The sequence below is a fragment of the Brassica napus genome, chromosome C5 (assembly GCF_020379485.1).
Source record: "Brassica napus cultivar Da-Ae chromosome C5, Da-Ae, whole genome shotgun sequence".
Classification (NCBI taxonomy): domain Eukaryota; kingdom Viridiplantae; phylum Streptophyta; class Magnoliopsida; order Brassicales; family Brassicaceae; genus Brassica; species Brassica napus.
In genome coordinates this window covers 45601147-45619256 of record NC_063448.1, presented here as the reverse complement: position 1 = coordinate 45619256, position 18110 = coordinate 45601147, and the positions used below count along the sequence as shown (strand labels likewise).

The 18110-nt window shown below is 36.0% G+C and overlaps 3 protein-coding genes across 4 annotated transcripts; 1 reads left to right on the top strand and 2 right to left on the bottom strand.

The window, feature by feature from the left end:
- Positions 1 to 1424: 1424 nt before the first annotated feature.
- LOC125587619 (uncharacterized mitochondrial protein AtMg00810-like) lies at positions 1425 to 3123 on the bottom strand. Its single transcript, XM_048758429.1, has one exon. It carries the CDS (start codon positions 3121 to 3123, stop codon positions 2608 to 2610), a length of 516 nt encoding a protein of 171 aa, XP_048614386.1. The 3' UTR covers positions 1425 to 2607.
- A 4027-nt stretch (positions 3124 to 7150) lies between these two features.
- LOC111206266 lies at positions 7151 to 9879 on the top strand. Of its 2 annotated transcripts, XM_022702769.2 has the most exons (11): positions 7151 to 7493; positions 7711 to 7984; positions 8057 to 8147; positions 8228 to 8352; positions 8442 to 8523; positions 8614 to 8731; positions 8808 to 8965; positions 9035 to 9041; positions 9130 to 9135; positions 9218 to 9397; positions 9479 to 9879. In XM_022702769.2, the coding sequence occupies exons 1-11, from the start codon at positions 7206 to 7208 to the stop codon at positions 9668 to 9670; spliced, it is 1521 nt and encodes a 506-aa protein (XP_022558490.1). In that variant the 5' UTR covers positions 7151 to 7205; the 3' UTR covers positions 9671 to 9879. The 2 variants fall into 2 exon arrangements, with proteins under 2 accessions (XP_022558490.1, XP_048614385.1); XM_048758428.1 differs by having other exon boundaries at positions 8442 to 8731.
- A 227-nt stretch (positions 9880 to 10106) lies between these two features.
- LOC106345253 (putative F-box/LRR-repeat protein At3g18150) lies at positions 10107 to 18041 on the bottom strand. Its single transcript, XM_013784479.3, has 3 exons — positions 14559 to 18041; positions 14214 to 14390; positions 10107 to 14128 (listed from the first exon to the last, which is right to left on the bottom strand). Exons 1-3 carry the CDS (start codon positions 15453 to 15455, stop codon positions 13841 to 13843), a joined length of 1362 nt encoding a protein of 453 aa, XP_013639933.2. The 5' UTR covers positions 15456 to 18041; the 3' UTR covers positions 10107 to 13840.
- Positions 18042 to 18110: the final 69 nt, after the last annotated feature.

Genomic DNA, 18110 nt, shown 5'->3' with positions numbered 1-18110 from the left:
ACTTGTGGGGTGAATAGGGCAAAACCAATTTTTTTTTAAAAAAAAGAGGTTAGTTTTGTGTTTGACTTTAAGTTATAGGTCAATTCTGCAAAAAGCCCTATAAAGAAAGTATTTTATTACTTCAAAAATATATTTTATGTTATTTAAAAATATTTTGTAAATGTAATATGGGCAAATCTCCAAAATAGCATCTTTCTAAGTTTATATCACAAAAATAGCCCTCAAAAACTAAAATGACCAAAATAGCATTTTATCTTTTGAAAAATTTAAATTTTTTTTATTTTTCAAAATTTGAAATCTTATCTTAAAATCCTACTCCCCAACTCTAAACCCTATAACCTAAACTCTAAACCCGAAACCTTAACCTCTAAACCCTAAACCCTAAATTGTAAACCTCACCCCTTAACTCTAAACCCTAATGTCTAAATTAATTTACCATTGGGGTATAAGTGTATATTTATCTCTTTTGATAAAACATTAAGTGCTATTTTGGTCATTTTTATTCTTAAATGCTATATTTGTGACAAAAACTTTTTTAGTGCTATCCTAGTCATTTTCTCATGTAATATTACTATTTTTTGAACTTTCCTTTTTGTGAAATCATATTATATATACATATGTTTTTGTTTTTCAATTCGATTTTTTAACATTATAAAAAAATTCCTTTTTATTATATGTATATATTTTTTGGAAAATTTTAAAAAGGAAATTAAATAAATAAATAAATAATAGTATTTTAAATGTAATATTTTAATTTATTAAGGGTATCATTGTAATCAACCATCGAAACAGTTAACATGAGTACGACATATAGGAAACTGACTTCTCAAATAATATTCTAGAGATATTTTCAAAAAATTTGTTAATTTTTTTTATAAATGTGTACTAAGTATACATTCTTAATTAATGTTTATTTAGGATCAGACCTTCATGAATAAATACTTATAAATACTTTTACTAATCCAGGAAATACTTATAAATATTTTTCAGGATAAGACGAACTTACAATCACCAGCGAGAGGTAAATGCAACCCAGCTTTTATGCAGAAATTACAAGCCAAGATCATGAAGTCTAAAGAATCAAATCCCGTCAACGGATGAAGAAACTTCTTCTTGGTTCATGCTTTTGTTCTCGTTTCACCAATGAATCAAAGTTGATCGTCGTCTCTTTTGCGGCCATCAACTGGTCCGGTTTTCGGATCCATAAAGAATTGATGGTAACTCCATATGTTGTTTTTTGTTTGACAAGAAACTTGGTCGTGTTGTTGGGGGGGTGGGTTATTAGGACCATGAGACATTCAACGTTTCTTTATGGATTACAATATGAATCTACTCCCTTGAAATTTAGGCTTCAATATTGGATTTGGATCGGTTTACCGGTTTAGAAAGAAAGTAACTAATTAAAAAACATAAAAAAGTGTCTATGCGTCATAAACAACCAATTCTTATATTATTGATGAAAAACAACGAAAGATCTCAATACCAAAGCTGGCCACAAAAACCACAATACAACATATATTCTTATATTTATGAAAAAACAACGAATAAGCTCTATACAAAATAGCCCATTACTTTTGTCTATTTCCACGACGAAGACGAAAGAACTCTTAATCTCCACAGCCACCACCGCAGCTAGCACCTCCGGCATCAGGGTCCAGGGATGTTGCCGGAATACGCTAGGTCGCTGTCACTGGATGCTCCATCTGCACATGAGAGTAACAGAGCCGAGAGGACACAACAGCTGAACAGAGCCAAGAACACAACATGAAGAAGGTAACTAACATGGAACTGTGTTGTTGTTGTTGTCGCGATGGTAATTACCGTTGGAATGAAAAACTTTACAAAGACGGAGAAAGTGTTTTAAATGTTCGAAGAAAAAGAAATTTCGTGAAAAAAAAAGATTTTATAACTTATAAGAAGATTCTTATTACTTAGATGATTCTTACAAACTTGGATAATTTTTGGTGATACAAAATGAGAAGAGAGTGGAAGTATTTATAACCTCCAAAATACAAAATATCTTACATATTTTAATCCTAAATCTAGAGAATTCTATCATAATATCTAAGATTTTTTATCATAATTATCTAGATAATTCTATGAGAATATCTAGATTTTTATTCTAAGGAGGTGGAAGATAATTCTAGATATTGGACTAAGTTTGGACTAAAATTGTTAGTAAATTATTAGCCCAAAATGTGATCCAAATCAAGTTTAGCTTTCAACACCCCCTCTTAAACTTGATTTGGTTACTCCTAGTAAGTTCCTCATCTTGATGAAGTCTTCTTGCTTGAGTGGCTTGGTGAAGATATCAGCTACTTGATCATTTGTCTTCACATACTCCAATTGCACATCCATCTTGGTAACACATTCTCTTATGTAGTGATAACGAGTATCGATGTGCTTACTCCGGTCATGGAAGACTGGATTCTTTGCTAATGCTATTGCCGACTTATTATCCACAAAGATCTTCGTTGGCTCCTCTTGTGGTAGGTTCAACTCCTTTAGCAAGTTTCGTAACCAAATAGCATGGCAAACACATGAAGTAGCTGCCACATACTCCGCTTCACAAGTAGAAAGAGTGACAATTGGTTGCTTCTTTGACATTCATGTGAAAGCGGTTTCTCCAATGAAAAACACGAAGCCACTTGTGTTTTTCCGGTCATCTACGTCTCCACCCCAATCGCTATCGCTATATCCAACAAGCTTGTAATCGTCAGAAATAGAGTAGTACAAGCCAAAGTTGATTGTACCTTTGATATAGCGTAAGATCCTCTTGGCTGCCTTGAAATGAGTTGTTGTTGGATGCTCCATGTATCTACTCACAACTCCAACTGCGTGTAGGATGTCGGGCCTTGTGCACGTTAGATAGCGTAAGCTTCCAACTAGACTCTTAAAGAGTGTTGGATCCACACTCTCTCCTTCTTCTTCCTTTGATAACTTGACTCCACATTCCATTGGTGTGCAAACTGGATCTGAGTCATCCATCTTGAACTTCTTAAGCACCTCTTTAGCATAGCCTTCTTGAGTAATGAAGATTCCATTTTCTTCTTGCACTTCAATGCCAAGGTAGTATGACATCAATCCAATGTCGGTCATCATGAACTCCTTTGTCATTTCCATCTTGAAATCTTCAAACATAATCGGATTGTTGTCAGAGAATATCAAGTCATCAATATATAAGCATGCAATCAATAGATCATTGTTTTGAGTTTTGATATAAATTGCATGCTCATATGGACACTTGATGAAGCCTTTCTCCTTGAAGCACTTATCAATCTGAGTGTTTCATGCTCTTGGTGCTTGCTTTAATCCATAAAGCGCCTTCTTCAGCCTTAAGACTTTGTCTTCTTCTCCTTTAACTATGTAGCCTTGTGGTTGCTCAATGTAGACTTCTTCCTCAAGGTCTCCATTTAAAAAGTCTGATTTTACATCCATTTGATGTATCCTCCAACTCTTTTGGGCTGCCAATGAAATGATTAGTCTAACCGTTTCTAAGCGAGCAACTGGAGCAAATACCTCATCATAGTCGATCCCGGCTCTTTGACTATAGCCTTTTGCCACCAATCTTGCCTTGTACCTTTCAACTTCTCCTTTAGAGTTTTTTTTTGCCTTGTACACCCACTTCACACCAATTGCCTTGTGTCCATTTGGAAGTGAAGCTAACTCCCATGTATCATTCTTTTGAATCGACTTGATTTCTTCATCCATTGCACTTCTCCATGACTTCTTTTCTTTAGCTTCTTCAAAGTTCATAGGCTCAAAATCCGCAAATAGACAAAATAGAGTAAGATTGTCTTGATTTTCAGTTACCTCATAGATGTCTTGTAAACTTCTAAAGCGTGGAGTCCTTTCACTTGAACTTTCATCTCCTTGAGAACTTGTAGTTGGTGAAGTTGGTGGTGTAGTTGGCTCTTCTCTCGGTTGATCTCCAATCCCATTCTCCTTCTTCATCAAAGATGACATTCCTATTAATGATTTTCTTCTTTGTTTCAGGATTGTAGAGCTTGTAGCCTTTGGAGTTAGCGTCATACCCAATGAAGATGTACTTCTCACTTTTATCATCTAGTTTGCTCCGCTTCTCGTCTGGAACATGAGCGTGAGCAATGCTTCCAAAGACTCTTAGGTGTGAGACTCCAGGCTTCCTTCCGCTTCAAGCTTCTTGTGGTGTCTTTTCTAAAACACTCTTTGTTGGAGAACGGTTTGATATATAAACCGCACAAGCAACTGCTTCTGCCCACAACTCCTTTGGTACGTAGCTTCTTACTCTTGAGCATGCTTCTTGCCATCTCAAGTATTGTCCTATTCTTTCTTTCCGCTACTCCATTTTGTTGAGGGGTTCTTGGCACCGTCAACTGTCTTCGGATGCCATTATCTTCACAATATTTCAGAAACTCCTTGGACATAAATTCTCCTCCTCGATCTGATCTCATGGACTTGATCTTAAGACCACTTTCCTTCTCAACATGGGCTTTGAACTCTTTGAAATTTTCAAACACTTCTGATTTTTGTTTCAAAAAGTAAACCCAAGTTTTTCTTGAAAAGTCATCAATAAAGAGAAGGAAATAGTTACTCTTACCAAGTGAACTTGGTTTGATTGGGCCACATACATCTGTATGTGTGAGTTCTAGTGGCTTTCTTGCTCTTGTTTCCGACTCCTTTGGAAAACTCATCTTGAATTGCTTTCCAAGTAAGCAACCTTTACACACTTGATTTGGATGATTGATGCAAGGTAGTCCTTTCACCATTTCTTTCTTGGAAAGTAGCTCTAAGCCTCCAAAGTTGAGATGCCCAAATCGAAGATGCCAAAGCCAAGACTCTTCCTTGTAGCACATCTTGAGACACCTTGCGATGTCATGTTGAATGTTTAGGACAAACATTATATTACTTGACATCGGCACCTTTGTGATGACATTATTTGCATTATCTCTTAAAGAAAGGCTATTATCTTTTAGTCGAATGTCATAACCTTTCTCTAAGAGTTGTCCTAGGCTCAAGATGTTGGTCTTCATGCTTGGAATGTAGTAAACGTTGGAAATGAATTGATGATCTCCATTCTTCAAGCGGATGAGAATATTTCTTTTACCTTTCACTTCCATCTTCGATTCATCTCCCAAAGCCACATCAGTTTTCACCGATTCATCGAGCTCCACAAACATGCTTTTATTCCCACACATGTGGTTGCTTACACCACTATCAAGATACCACTTGTGAACCTCATTTGGTTCATCCTTCTTGTAAGCCATCAATAGCATATCTTCTCCTTTACTCCTTTCTTCAACATAGTTGGACTTCTCTTCAACTCTATTTTTGTTTGGAGTTTTGCATTCAGAAGCATAATGTCCAAACTTTCCGCAACTATAGCATTTGATGCTTGATTTATCGTACCTTGATTTTGGGTTTCCTCTTCCACGACCTCTTGATGAATTCTCTCCTCTTTGGTTGAAGTTGTCTTCATATTGTCTCCAACCTCGTCCATTCATACCACGACCTCGTCCTTGGAAATTGCCACCACCACGTCTCGGATGATTACGGCCACTTTCTTCCTTTTGATCAATTCTCATCTTGAGAACTTGCTCCACAATATCTTATTTCTTCTTCTTCTTTTCTTCATAAGCTTGTAGTGATCCAAGAAGTTGCTCCATTGTCATAGTTTCCAAGTCTTTTGTCTCTTCAATCACGGTGACGATATGCTCGAATTTTGAATCCAATGATCTACGAACTTTCTCCATGATTCTCACCTCATCTAACTTCTCACCATTTCTTTTTAGGTTATTAGTAACCGTCAAGACTCTTGAGAAGTAATCTGAGATGAGTTCTCCTTCCTTCATTTGTCATGCTTCAAATTCTCCTCTTAGAGTTTGAAGTCGTACCTTCTTCACTTGTTCCGCTCCCTTGTAAGATGTCTAAAGCTTCTCCCATGCTTCTTTGGACGTCCTTGCACCAGCAACCTTCTTAAATGTATCTTCATCTAATCCTTGATAGATTAGACATAGAACCTTCTTGTCTCTCTTCTTTGAATCTCTCAAACCATCCTTTTGTGTTTGAGATAGACCACCATCATTCTCTGGTTCATTGAAGCATTTCTCGACTATCTCCCACACATCATGTGCTCCTAAGATAGCCATCATCCTAAGACTCCAATTATCATAGTTTCTCTTAGTGAGCAATGGAACTTGGAGGGGAACACCATTGTTTGCCATCTTCAAAAGGAACTTGTAGCTCTGATACCACTTTGTTGGAATGAAAAACTTTATAAAAATGGGAAAGTGTTTTAAGTGTTTGAAGAAAAAGAAACTTTGTGAAGAAGAAATATTTTATAACTTAGAAGAGGATTCTTATTACTTAGATGATTCTTACAAACTTGGATAATTCTTGGGGATACAAAATGAGAAGAGACTGGATGTATTTATAGCCTCCAAAATACAAAATATCTTACATATTTTAATCCTAAATCTAGAAAATTCTATCATAATATCTAAGATTTTTTATCATAATTATCTAGATAATTTTATGAGAATATCTAGATTTTTATTCTAAGGAGGTGGAAGATAATTCTAGATATTAGACTAAGTTTTGACTAAAATGATTAGTAAATTATTAGCCCAAAATGTGATTCAAATCAAGTTTAACTTTCAACAATTACATCTTCTAAATGTCTCGTCATTTCTCTCTCCCTCAGATGTTTTGGTTTGGATGAGGTTTTGTTGTTTAACATGAATGGGTATTCATCCTACCTTTTTTAATATATTTGTACGTAAGATCATTGACTTTTAATTAAATTAATCGGGTGACTATAAGGTTTCTTTGAATCTTATATATATATATAAAGTTGAATTGTGTTCAAAGCACAGCCCTCCACGACATAAAATAGGGTAAGGATTTTTCCGACACGTGTCAAGTCGGTAGTGCGTCTGGGTAGCCCACGCTCTTTCTTCTTTGCGAGCGCGTCATGTGGTTTGTACGGTCTCTTACTTGCTCACGCGTCACGGGTTATTATCATCAGAAGCAAATAGTTTGGGCTTCTGTTTGATTAGTTTAGGCCCATCAGTTTTTAGGGTTAATCTTCTTCCGCGTCATTCTTCTTCTTCCCTGCCTCCACGCTGCAGAGAAACCATAGACACCATAGAAACTGTAACGTCCCAGAATCATTACTCTTACATTTATTCTGAGTTTTCCAATCAATAATCCACTCTTCATGCATTATGATTTCGATCTATCTCTTCGTTCACCCTCAAACCGCCTCGAACCACATCTATAAATATCGGCCCTCACTTCCCTTCACATCGCATCTGAAACGATTTACTCAAACATACGATCTCCTAGAAGCAACATATTCAGATGGCGAATTCATACACACTCTGCTTGCGAATTTGAGAGCCGGCCGATGCTCTAATACTGCTGAGGTCCGCTTGCTGAGGTTCTGGGAGGCCAGAAATATCAACAAAGGAGGGGAGCTAATGAGTATTGAGATGCTGCTCATCGATGAGACTGTAAGTGTTTTTCCCAGATTTTATCTGTTCAAGATTCAAAGTTTTTTTTAATAATTATTTTACTGACTTCCATCTAAGAGCGTTGATCTGTTTGCAAAAAAAAAATTCAGATTTTTTTAAGAAATCTTTCACTTTCTTTATAATTTTTTTCAGATTAGCTCTCTTGACAGTTAAGCTTATTTGATTAACTGATGTTTCTCTCCTTTGATATCAACAGGATACCCTGGTTCAAGGGTGTGTTCCTGCTGTTCACCAACGTAAGTTCAGGGAACGTCTTACTGAAGGATCAGTTTACACTCTCAGCCGGTTTGACGTTACACGCAGCAACCCCAAATTCAAGTTGACTGATGGCCCTGTCTCCATCCGTTTCAATGAAGGAACTGATTTTGAGAAGCTAGCTGCCACTGCTAGAACCATACCTACAGAATATTTTCGCTTCCGACCACATGAACAGATTCTTGAGTTAGCAAACACCTCCAGACAGCTCCCAGGTATTTATTTCCTTAATATAAGATTTGTTTTCACATTTCGCACGGTAACGTGATCATAATATAATACCTCAGATGTTATTGGGGAGGTTCGTGCAATTAGGAGCACCATCACCGACCGTATACCCTGGGCACAATGCGTGATTCTTACTCTTCGTGTGGAGAGGTATTTTGTGTGTTATTCTGTTTGTTATTATCGTTTACACTATCTATAATGTCTGACACTGTTACTTATATCATTTGCAGTGATGTAAATGTTTGTGTAAGTCTGTTTGATTCCTTAGCTATTGCATTCCACACCAAGTTGGATGGATACGGGCGGGAGCCACGGATTGTCCTTATCACCGGAATCAATCCTAAAATAGTCTTGGGTATTTAATGTGTAGCCTCATTTGTCAAAGTGATAAAACAGTCATAGTGGTTTGTGTTCTCTTAGATAACTCCACATTAATGTTGGCAGGCAAGTTATACTTGAATGGAACATCCGCTTCAAGGATTTTCTTTGACTCTGAGACCTCAGCTGGAAAGGATCGGCTTGAAAGGCGAGGCCTTTGCTTTATAATCTACACTAGATATTTTGGTTCCCTGTATTCTATTCTTTTTGATGCCTTTTCAGTATCATCTTCTTACAGACTACCAGGTGGTGGAGCAGACGAGACAGGGTCTTCATCAAAGGTGGTTCATGCACAAAAGATTGAGCCTCTCACTGTCGCTGAGCTTAACGAGTTTGTTCTCTCTGGTGATCCTCAGGTACAAACTGATACATTAAAAGTTACTCCCTTTTTAGAATTGTCTAATTAATCGTTGTTTTTCCTTGCATTAACAGATCATCGAATTCCTTTGTACGGCTAAAGTAACTGGGATTCAGCTTGACGATGGTTGGTGCTATATTGGCTGCTCTCTATGTTCGAAGAAACTCATCCGTGAGGAGTCTTCATTCACCTGTCCCTCATGCAATGAAACCAATGCTGTTGCTGAACTGAAGTAATTATTTTCCCTTTTAAGTTTGTTGCGTCATGGAACCAAATTCTGAAATTCATTTATGTCCGACAGGTATCGGGTAGTATTTTCTGTTTACATCGTCTTTCCTTGGATTTGATAAAGAAGTTGCTAAACTGACTAATGTGCTAGCTTCCGAAGCTGTGCAGATTGTGGTAAGCCCTTTTTAAACCATTCCAGAGTTTACTACTGCTTGTGAAACTCGATACATTTCTAATGTTTTTACTACTTTTTCAGGGGATTGGTATTAGTGCTCATGTTGACACTGAGCTTCCTCGAACTCTCACTGGCATTGTTGGTCACACCTACACTTTCCAGCTCAAGCTAACAGACTTCAATTTCACTGCAAACCACCAGACCTTCACCATTTCACGCATGTTTACTGCACCAGAGATAGCTCCCACCCCAAGCTTTGCTGTGAGTGATTTTCGCTTCCCCTTATCAAAAGTTTCTGATGTTATAAATATTTAATCAGCAACATTGTTATGTTGGTTTCAGGAAGCCGAAGAGGTCCCTCATCCGGCAGTCTCTCAGACTATGACACGAGGATCTGCAGCCAATGGTGCAATAAAAAGCAATGTTGCAGTAAACGCCAGTACATCTAATGGTCCAATTGGCGGCCGTGAGGCAGCAGAAGAGGAACAGGTTGCTCTGGAAGAGAGTGCCCGTAAGAAGGCACGTGTGGAATGAGACATTTCCTATAGCTTGACAACCACGTTTCTCTTTTATCAGTTTATGATCTCCAGTTTGAACTTTGCTTTTGTTTATTTGCTTTTTTATCCAAAACAATGTCTCAGTGGTTGTTGGTTTTCATTTTTATCTATGCAATTTTTTTTTACGATAACAATTTGCAGGTCTTTTCTCTATACATACAATATAAGATGAAGCTTTTGCCTCTTCTTATGACTAAATGTGCAATAATGAGTTCACATATAGCATCGTCAAAAAACAATTTTCTGGTCGTTGACATTACTAATCACCACAAATAACTCCAAAATATCATGTATCTGTTACAATAATATCTGAACAGATCAGATTTAGAACCAAATCTGAAAGACTTTTTTGAAGTCAAGTTAAACCAAAATTGATCCCCAAATAAAAATAATCATTAACCGATGGGCACCTCCGACACACTAATAATAACGAATATTTAAACTCATTATTCATTTTATTCATTGCATCACGTACATACGCATATACATATATATATATATAATTTTTTTTGTATATCAAAACTTCCTTTGGCGCTGGAAATGGAAAAACTTAAAACATATGGAACACCTATCATTTAGGATATAAATTTGAAATGCTCAGCCTATGAATAAATTGACACAACGTTCAATAGCAAACAAAAGAAGTAGACTGATTTGTAATGATAGCAATCGACACAGGCACAATATGCTTAGATATATTTCTCAGACGTCGATGATCAACACTTTGTCTCATACTGTCGCTCATACAAAAGTTGAATGCAGCAACTTTAATATAACTGTAACATATTCATTGTGCCTATCCACCTCCCATATGAAGTCTTTACTCATACGCTCAAACTAAAATAACGCAGCCGTTACTCACAGACCCCTTCGTTTTTACTTTACAAATGTAATTATGACTCTCATTCTGCCTCTCTATCATCTCGACTTCGAGAAATGGTGAAGACTCCAGAAGAACTTGCACGCAAAGCAATTGAAGTTAGTTCACGGAGAAGACATGGATTATCTACAATATCCACAGCAGCGTCATCCTCTGCAACAAAGAGAAGCCGAAAAAAGAAAAATGGTTAGTCGTAGCTATGCCATCATTTTCCATATCTTGCAATGCTTTAACTACAGACTGTCCTTTACTCTACCTTCCACCAGTATCTGATCAGCGCCGGCCTTGGCTACAATCTCAATATCTTCCCATCGCACCTGCCAACATGCTCAGCTTCAGATCAGACGTTCACCGATCTACTGGTAAACAACTATCTGCTGCGAGGCTTTTTTATTAGGACACGAACATTTGAAACTCATTTTCCAAGTTTATTACTTTTCCCGGTGAATAATGCGAGGCTTGCTCGACAAAATCGACGATTACTAATGCGAATCAGACGGACTGCAAACTCACCGCAGCAAGACATACAGCGTACACAAGAAACTATCCTTCCTGATCAGGTTGACAACATTGATGTTGATTCCCCTGAACAAGGTATAAACTGACTTGCTCATCGATTGGCTAACCGCGTTCTTGTAATAATCCTAGCTTATAATGAACTTGCGTTTCAGTTACCGCAAGGGCAAGTAGAGCCTTGCGAATAAAGAAACAGAAATCTAAGAGAGTAGCCACTCGGGATAAGAGTAAGATATCTCACTAATCTATACACATTATACAAGTTTACAGAAGATTAACACAGCTTAACCTCTTTTTAACAGATGTTGCATCTACAAGTGGAAGCCGTCCAGGTATGAATTGAACCTCTAATGTTCATGACCCACCCACTTTCTGTTCCCATTTAAACTAATGTTCTTAAAACAAAAAAATCCGCAGTTAGGTATCGACGCCCAGTTGTTAACAAGTGGGACTTAGTGAAATGCCCGGTTTGTCAGGCCATTGTTTGGATTGCTGAGGCTGTTGTTCAAGAGACAGAGAAATCCCCCAGAATGTTCAGCATCTGTTGTCAGCAGGGCCGTGTTAAGCTACCTCCTAGGCGTCAACCACCCTCTCCGCTGAAAGAACTTCTAGACAAATCAAACTTCAAGTCGATAATCCGAATTGCAAATGGGATGTTAGCTTTCACATCGATGGGTGGACAGATTGATAACTCTGTAACTAACTCTTGTGGACCGTATGCATTTAGGCTCCATGGTCAAACCCACCACAAGATAGGATCTCTGCTCCCCCCTGACGGTAAATTTCCACAGTATCTCCAGCTCTATATAGTTGACACCGACAATGAAGTGGCAAACAGGAAAAAGGCATTCTCAAAAGGTACCTCAGCTTTAGAAATTGACGACAACTTGGTTGTTGACCTGATCAAGATGCTGGATGAAAATAATCACCTTGCTAAAACTTTTAGACATGCTCGAGATCGAGTCCTATCTGGTGGGGCAGTAGAATTCAGCGTGAGATTAGTGAACCAGAAGCATCACGGAAGATAGTATGACCTGCCTACTGCAAGTGAAATAGGTGGTATTTTAGTTGGTGATTTCACAGCTGAATCAGCAGGAAAAGATATTGTTCTTGAGTACAAGACATCTAAGCTGCAAAGGATAAGCGATCTACATCCTCTATACATGAGTCTTCAGTATCCGTTGCTTTTTCCGTACGGAGAATATGGGTACGACGAGAGGATTCCGTATTAACACACAGAGCACTCTAAACTAAAGAGAGAGTACATGACCATGAGAGAGTACTTTGCCCACCAGATCCACACAAGGCCATCAGAGGGCATGACTATTATCAAGTCAGGGAGATTGTTTCATCAGTATATTGTAGACGTTTACACCGCAACTGAGAAGGAGAGGTTGAGGTTGAGGTATATACAAACGTTTGTGATGCATTGGACAGTGGAGACACAGACTCTAGAAAAGTTGGCAGAAAAGTCATTTTACCTTCTTCTTTCACCGGAAGCCCTCGATATATGTCTGAGAAGTATCAGGATGCCATGGCCATTTGTCAAATGTCAAATTATCATAGAAGAAAAAACAATAAATGTCAAATTATCGCTTCCGCTAACTCTATGAAAACACTTATAAACGTTGCAATCCACTAAATCTGAGAAAACCAAACACTATACATCCTCCTCAGTATTATATAAACAAATTTTCAAAGCAAGCCACGTCCAAAAACATCCTAAGAAAATAAAAACTCTGAGTTTTTATATAAACACGTTCACGTTCTTCATACCTTTTAATTTCTCATTTTGGAATGGTGGTACACGTTAAAGCTTTGAGTTGAACTTCAATTTGTAATCCTTGCTTAGTTTGTTTCCATTTTGATTTTCTTTTAAAATAATTTAAAAAATAATGCAAAAAAAAAACATATATAGCTCTAACACAGACAAAAATATATTTTCTTTCCATGCAATGAAGTATGAATGCTTATCACGATCGATTAGAAACTATAAGTTCGTTTTGGTATTGAAATATAAAAATCACTTATGTTATCGAAGACTGAAGATATTTCTAACACAAAACGCATTAGCTCTTCATACAGCTGAAGATATATATTACGTACACGATAACATAAATTTGACACAAATAAGATTTACGAACATTATTGCTGCACAATAAAATATCAAAAAATAAGACCACACAATTATTTTACACATGTACGACCAACATTAGTCCTTAACAACAGATATTACTCTAACATACGAAGCATACTCTCATTTATCGGCCCCAAAATATAAACACTTTCATTACACTAACTTCCCCTAAAGACCATACCAATTACAACACTTTTTAAACATGACGAACCTTTCAACAACACTCATCTACCTACACTCCTAACAACTAAATACCACAACACAAGATTTTGAAAACTGAATCAAATCAAATATCCGAACCCGGCGCGTAGGAATACCCCTAGTAGTAAAATAAAAAAAGACTGCAACAGAAAAGGGGTTCATCAATGTAGTTAGTGTTGGCATGAATCTGAACCACCCCTCTAATTTGTCATATAAGCTACGGTTAACTAAAAGCTATTTCACATAAGCTATACGGTTAAAAAAAAAGATAAAGCAAATTTTTGATACTCTTAAAATCTCCACTAAGGGCTTGAAGATTTGTGTGAACAAACAAAAATCTTCTTCTATTCTGTTTTCAATATTAGGATCGATGTAAACTGACAAGACTTCAACCCTCTATGATTCACAACTCTTCATGTCATCGGTTTGTTGGTGGAAGAGAGCACAATGGTGATATTGTTGTTGTGAGGAAGTGTTGGAACCACCACGTCTTCAATTTTAAACTTAAGGAAATGGTCATCCAACAATACAACCATCTTGTCTAGTTTCTCGGTGTTCTTAAGCACAAGTTCCACTAATGAAGCCACATGCTCAGATTTCAAATCCTTACAGTACTTGTTCCATGAGGCTCCATCTTTTGATCTCCAGCATTTGTTCACGTTAAAGCCTTGTGATTTCAAGTATTTGTCAAGAAACTCCACCTGTATAATAGAAAATACAAAATCGGTTCATGGATATATTCGAACTCGATGATAGCTGTAAAAAAGAGGTTAATGGTGAATATACCGGCATGTAGAAGCGACCCCTTCCTTCTACTACGGTTAACTTCTCTAACTCAGGTGAGTTTTGTAACAGTCTTTCTATGCCAGGAATAATATATTGACAGATCTCTGTATCAAGAGTCAATGCTTTGACCTTGAACATCGGGAAAGGAACACCATGAATCTCCGCAAGAGATAAAATCTAACAGAATAAACAATTCAAACGTTGATTGGTAAAAGAACACCAACTGAGTTTTAGGCATTAGAGACATTAGAGAATGCAATATATAATATGAGCCGAAAAACATATATACTTGAGTAAAGTTTTTTGTGACTTTTTTTTAACCATGTAATCTACCAAAAAATTTACCTCAGTAAAGTTTCTCCCAAGCGTAAGCTTCTCTGCGTTCTTTAACTTTTCTAGCATCTTTAGCACCATGCCTTGGAGAAAATCACCATTAAATTCACGGTTCAATGAGCGAGGGGACATTTCCAGATTAGCTTCGGTCAAAGAAGCGACATCAACCAAAGTGCATGATAACTGAGAGTCATGCAATTTTAGACAATGGATGTGTGGTGCCAAAATCTTCCTTGGCCCCTGAACCGGCAAGTGACGTATTACTTCTAATATTCTCAGACGTAGAAATTTGCTGAGATCAAGAATCTTTAGTTCACCGCATTCATACAATCTTAAGTGTTTGAGAACCGGACAACCGGATAGAATCTTAGCTAAGAATTCATCAAAGAGACTACAATTAGTCAAGGATAATTTCTGCAAGGATGTCCAAGATACAGTGTACTCGAGAGAAAAAATCGTATGTCGATCATAGCTTAACGTAATGTCAAGTTGCTTGAAAGAATAAGTGTAGTAGAAGAAATCAGGAAGCTTATATTTATAATAGTGATGAAGAAAATCCAGGGATAAATTCTCAACGTCGCGTGACATGGCGCCCTCGATCCAACTATCAATGTGGGGAATGTTCCTCATCATGGTGGTTATAATGAGGTGAAAACTCTTTGTCTTGGTAGCTTTGTAGCGAGTTAGGGTTTCGTTTACCGATGCTGCTGTCAGTGTATCCACATCTAAGGAGATAGAAGGTATATCGCACCATACATGCCTCCATCGTCTAGACAAGAGGGAAGTAGTGATGGCTAGTTTGGTTGGAATAAAGCATAGTATGTCTTGGAGGATCACATCTGGTAAAGTGCTGATCAAGTCTACATCTCCTTCGATTATCTTGTCATCGGCCATCTTCATCTGGTACATGTATTCTTAGAGCTCAATTTTTATGTATATGGCACTCTTAAAAACCTTATATAATCTTATATTTCTCAATCTTAGTGAACCTCATATTATCTCACAGATTTTATATTAGTAGTTTAGTACTGTAATCTAGTTTTATTAAATTATTTTTAAACTTAAGCTACTCACATAATGGCATTTGGCAGTAAAATATCTAATGATTTTAACTGTCACATAAAAACAGATTCATTTTGAAAGTATCTTAACTGAGTTTTAAACCAAATTAAATTAATATTTTATAAAAAATTATATACTTAATTTAAATACAAATATGTTAGAATGTGAAACTATTTATTAACTAACAAATGTAAAAAGAAAAATAGCCGAAAACAAATTTTCGTTTCCCAACGAGCTCATAATGGCCAAAATGACCAAATTAAATTTCATTAAAGAAGTAAATCACAATTACACTTTTTCTACAGACATATAAAATAGCTAAATATTTAAATAAATATTTTTAAACATTTGATTTTTTCTCTTTAATATTATTTTGGAAATTATTTTTTTATAAAAAATTAAAATTGTTTTTCTTTTAAAGAATATAGGAAACATTACTAAATATGTTTTATAAATTCTTGAATTTAAGTTATATGCTTAATTAGAAAATATTATTGAATAAGTATAATATCTTCATAATATTTAGAAATATATTGATAAATATGCATAATATCTTCATAAAAATTTATTTTTAATAAATTTGTTTAAGAAAAAGAATAAAGAAGTTGAATTATTTCAAGTATCAAATGTTTCTTGTTAATGAGTAAGGAAAGTTTGAATAGGAATCATTGTGGGTTTTTTTTGTCATTACGGTGATTCAAATAGTGTATCGCAAGTACAAGACTTGGAGACTAAGAAACAATTTGGAACCAATAGGCCCTGAAAAATAACCCCAAACAGTTGGGAAAACCAAAGTAAAGGCAACTTCAAAATGCTAAAAGAACACAGGAGGCGCCAGCAAGTGCAGAGAAGTTTAGTTGGCCCGAGTTGCTTCCATCAGTAGGAATGAACTAAGCCACTGCGGACCAGACCTTGCCACATACGATTGATGGCGATGATCCCTTATCACACTACACGCAATTTCATATGCCGCAACATTACTTGAAACAGGAACCATTAGCAATCTACTTCCCACCAGTGAGTGGACGGCTCTGAGAATATCATGACAGACTTGGTGTGTACATGGGTGATCAAGAGGATTGATAAGAGCACCAGCAGCTTCAGTCGAGGAAAATTCAATCATGACATTTTTAAACTTGAGGTCTTTCATAGCTTCTGTTGACCAAGTAAGAGCAAGAAGATCACCCTGCAAAGCTGAAGTAACTCCAAAAAGGAAAATTATGTATGCAAGAATCAGTTAAAGAAAGTATTGTAAAGAATGATTTAGGTCATTTGAGTGATCTTATTTGGTTAGTCAAAATCACCATCAAATGACATTTTATTTATTTGGCTTAGTCCAAGATCACCATCAAATGATGGTTTATTTATTTGGCTTAGTCAAAGATCACCATCAAAAGACAATAACTAAAAATTTATTCTAAATTAATTGTAAATGCATGACTAGTTTGGATGACAATGCACATCTGAAAGCTAAAGAATTTTTCATTCTTAGCTACAGTTTTAATTAATGTACCAAATCCGAAAATTTGATCTTGAACATGATCCGATAAAAATGAATTTGAACCGATTTGAACCTGAAATAAATAGCAAAAATATTTTGTTCTACAGTATTTTGGGTTATAGGTTTTATCCGAACTGAATCCAAACCCGATCTCAAACCCAAATGTATATTCGGAAAGTCTGAAATATTAAAAATCTCAAAAGAACTTGTTCTAAATCCGATGTCGATCCATAATAGGTATCCAAAGTACACTAAGATATTATTAAGTACCTGAAATAATCATATATTACATGAATTATTAATTTAAATACTTAGTTTAATATATGTTTTTGATATTTGGTCAATATTGATGTTTTTATGTTTTGACAATTGCATTTGAAGTTCAATTATAATAAGTTTGCTTCTAAATTTTAAACAATGTTTTTTAAGTTTATAGAGTTGATAGTTGTTTTTATTTTATGTTTCATTATGTATGATTTTCGCTTTTACAAAGCTTTTATTTGTTATGATATGTCTTATGTTGTCACATATAGTACCAGGACCAGTTCTTGTATTGAATAATTGATAGATGAGTCTCCGAAAATTATTTTAAAAAACAACAATATGGTTTGAGAAAGTTAATACACAAATTCATTGAATAGATTAGAAATATATTGAGTTTAATCAAGTACATGATAATATTTTTAGAAATCGATAATCCAATTAATATCAGAAACCGAATTTATTTCAGATTTAACCAGATCTTGGACATGCGACTAAGTCCGGACCGAATCCAAACCAAATCCGATCTGGACTTTTATAATATCTGCTGAAATCATGAATCCATAAACTCAAACCAAGCCGAATCCCGAGATCCTGATTGCTCAGCCTAGTTTTAAGTTTTAATTGAAGGAAGAAAAATAAACTTTAGTAGGCTTTTTAAAAGAAAATAAAAATACCAAGTAGGGATTATTAGTTGTTGTATTTTAATGGATTTGAAAATTCGAACTAAATCTAGTGTT

Excerpts from the sequence above, each read along its gene's own strand:
- LOC106345253 (XM_013784479.3), bottom strand. The coding sequence starts at position 15,455 with ATGTACCAGATGAAGATGGCCGATGACAAGATAATCGAAGGAGATGTA. Across the intron at positions 14,391-14,558 it reads TTGGGAGAAACTTTACTGAG|ATTTTATCTCTTGCGGAGAT; the intron begins GTAAATTTTTTG and ends TTATTCTGTTAG. Across the intron at positions 14,129-14,213 it reads GGGGTCGCTTCTACATGCCG|GTGGAGTTTCTTGACAAATA; the intron begins GTATATTCACCA and ends TCTATTATACAG.
- LOC125587619 (XM_048758429.1), bottom strand. The coding sequence starts at position 3,123 with ATGGAAATGACAAAGGAGTTCATGATGACCGACATTGGATTGATGTCA.
- LOC111206266 (XM_048758428.1), top strand. The coding sequence starts at position 7,206 with ATGATTTCGATCTATCTCTTCGTTCACCCTCAAACCGCCTCGAACCAC. Across the intron at positions 8,148-8,227 it reads CTTACTCTTCGTGTGGAGAG|TGATGTAAATGTTTGTGTAA; the intron begins GTATTTTGTGTG and ends TATCATTTGCAG. Across the intron at positions 9,398-9,478 it reads CTCCCACCCCAAGCTTTGCT|GAAGCCGAAGAGGTCCCTCA; the intron begins GTGAGTGATTTT and ends TGTTGGTTTCAG.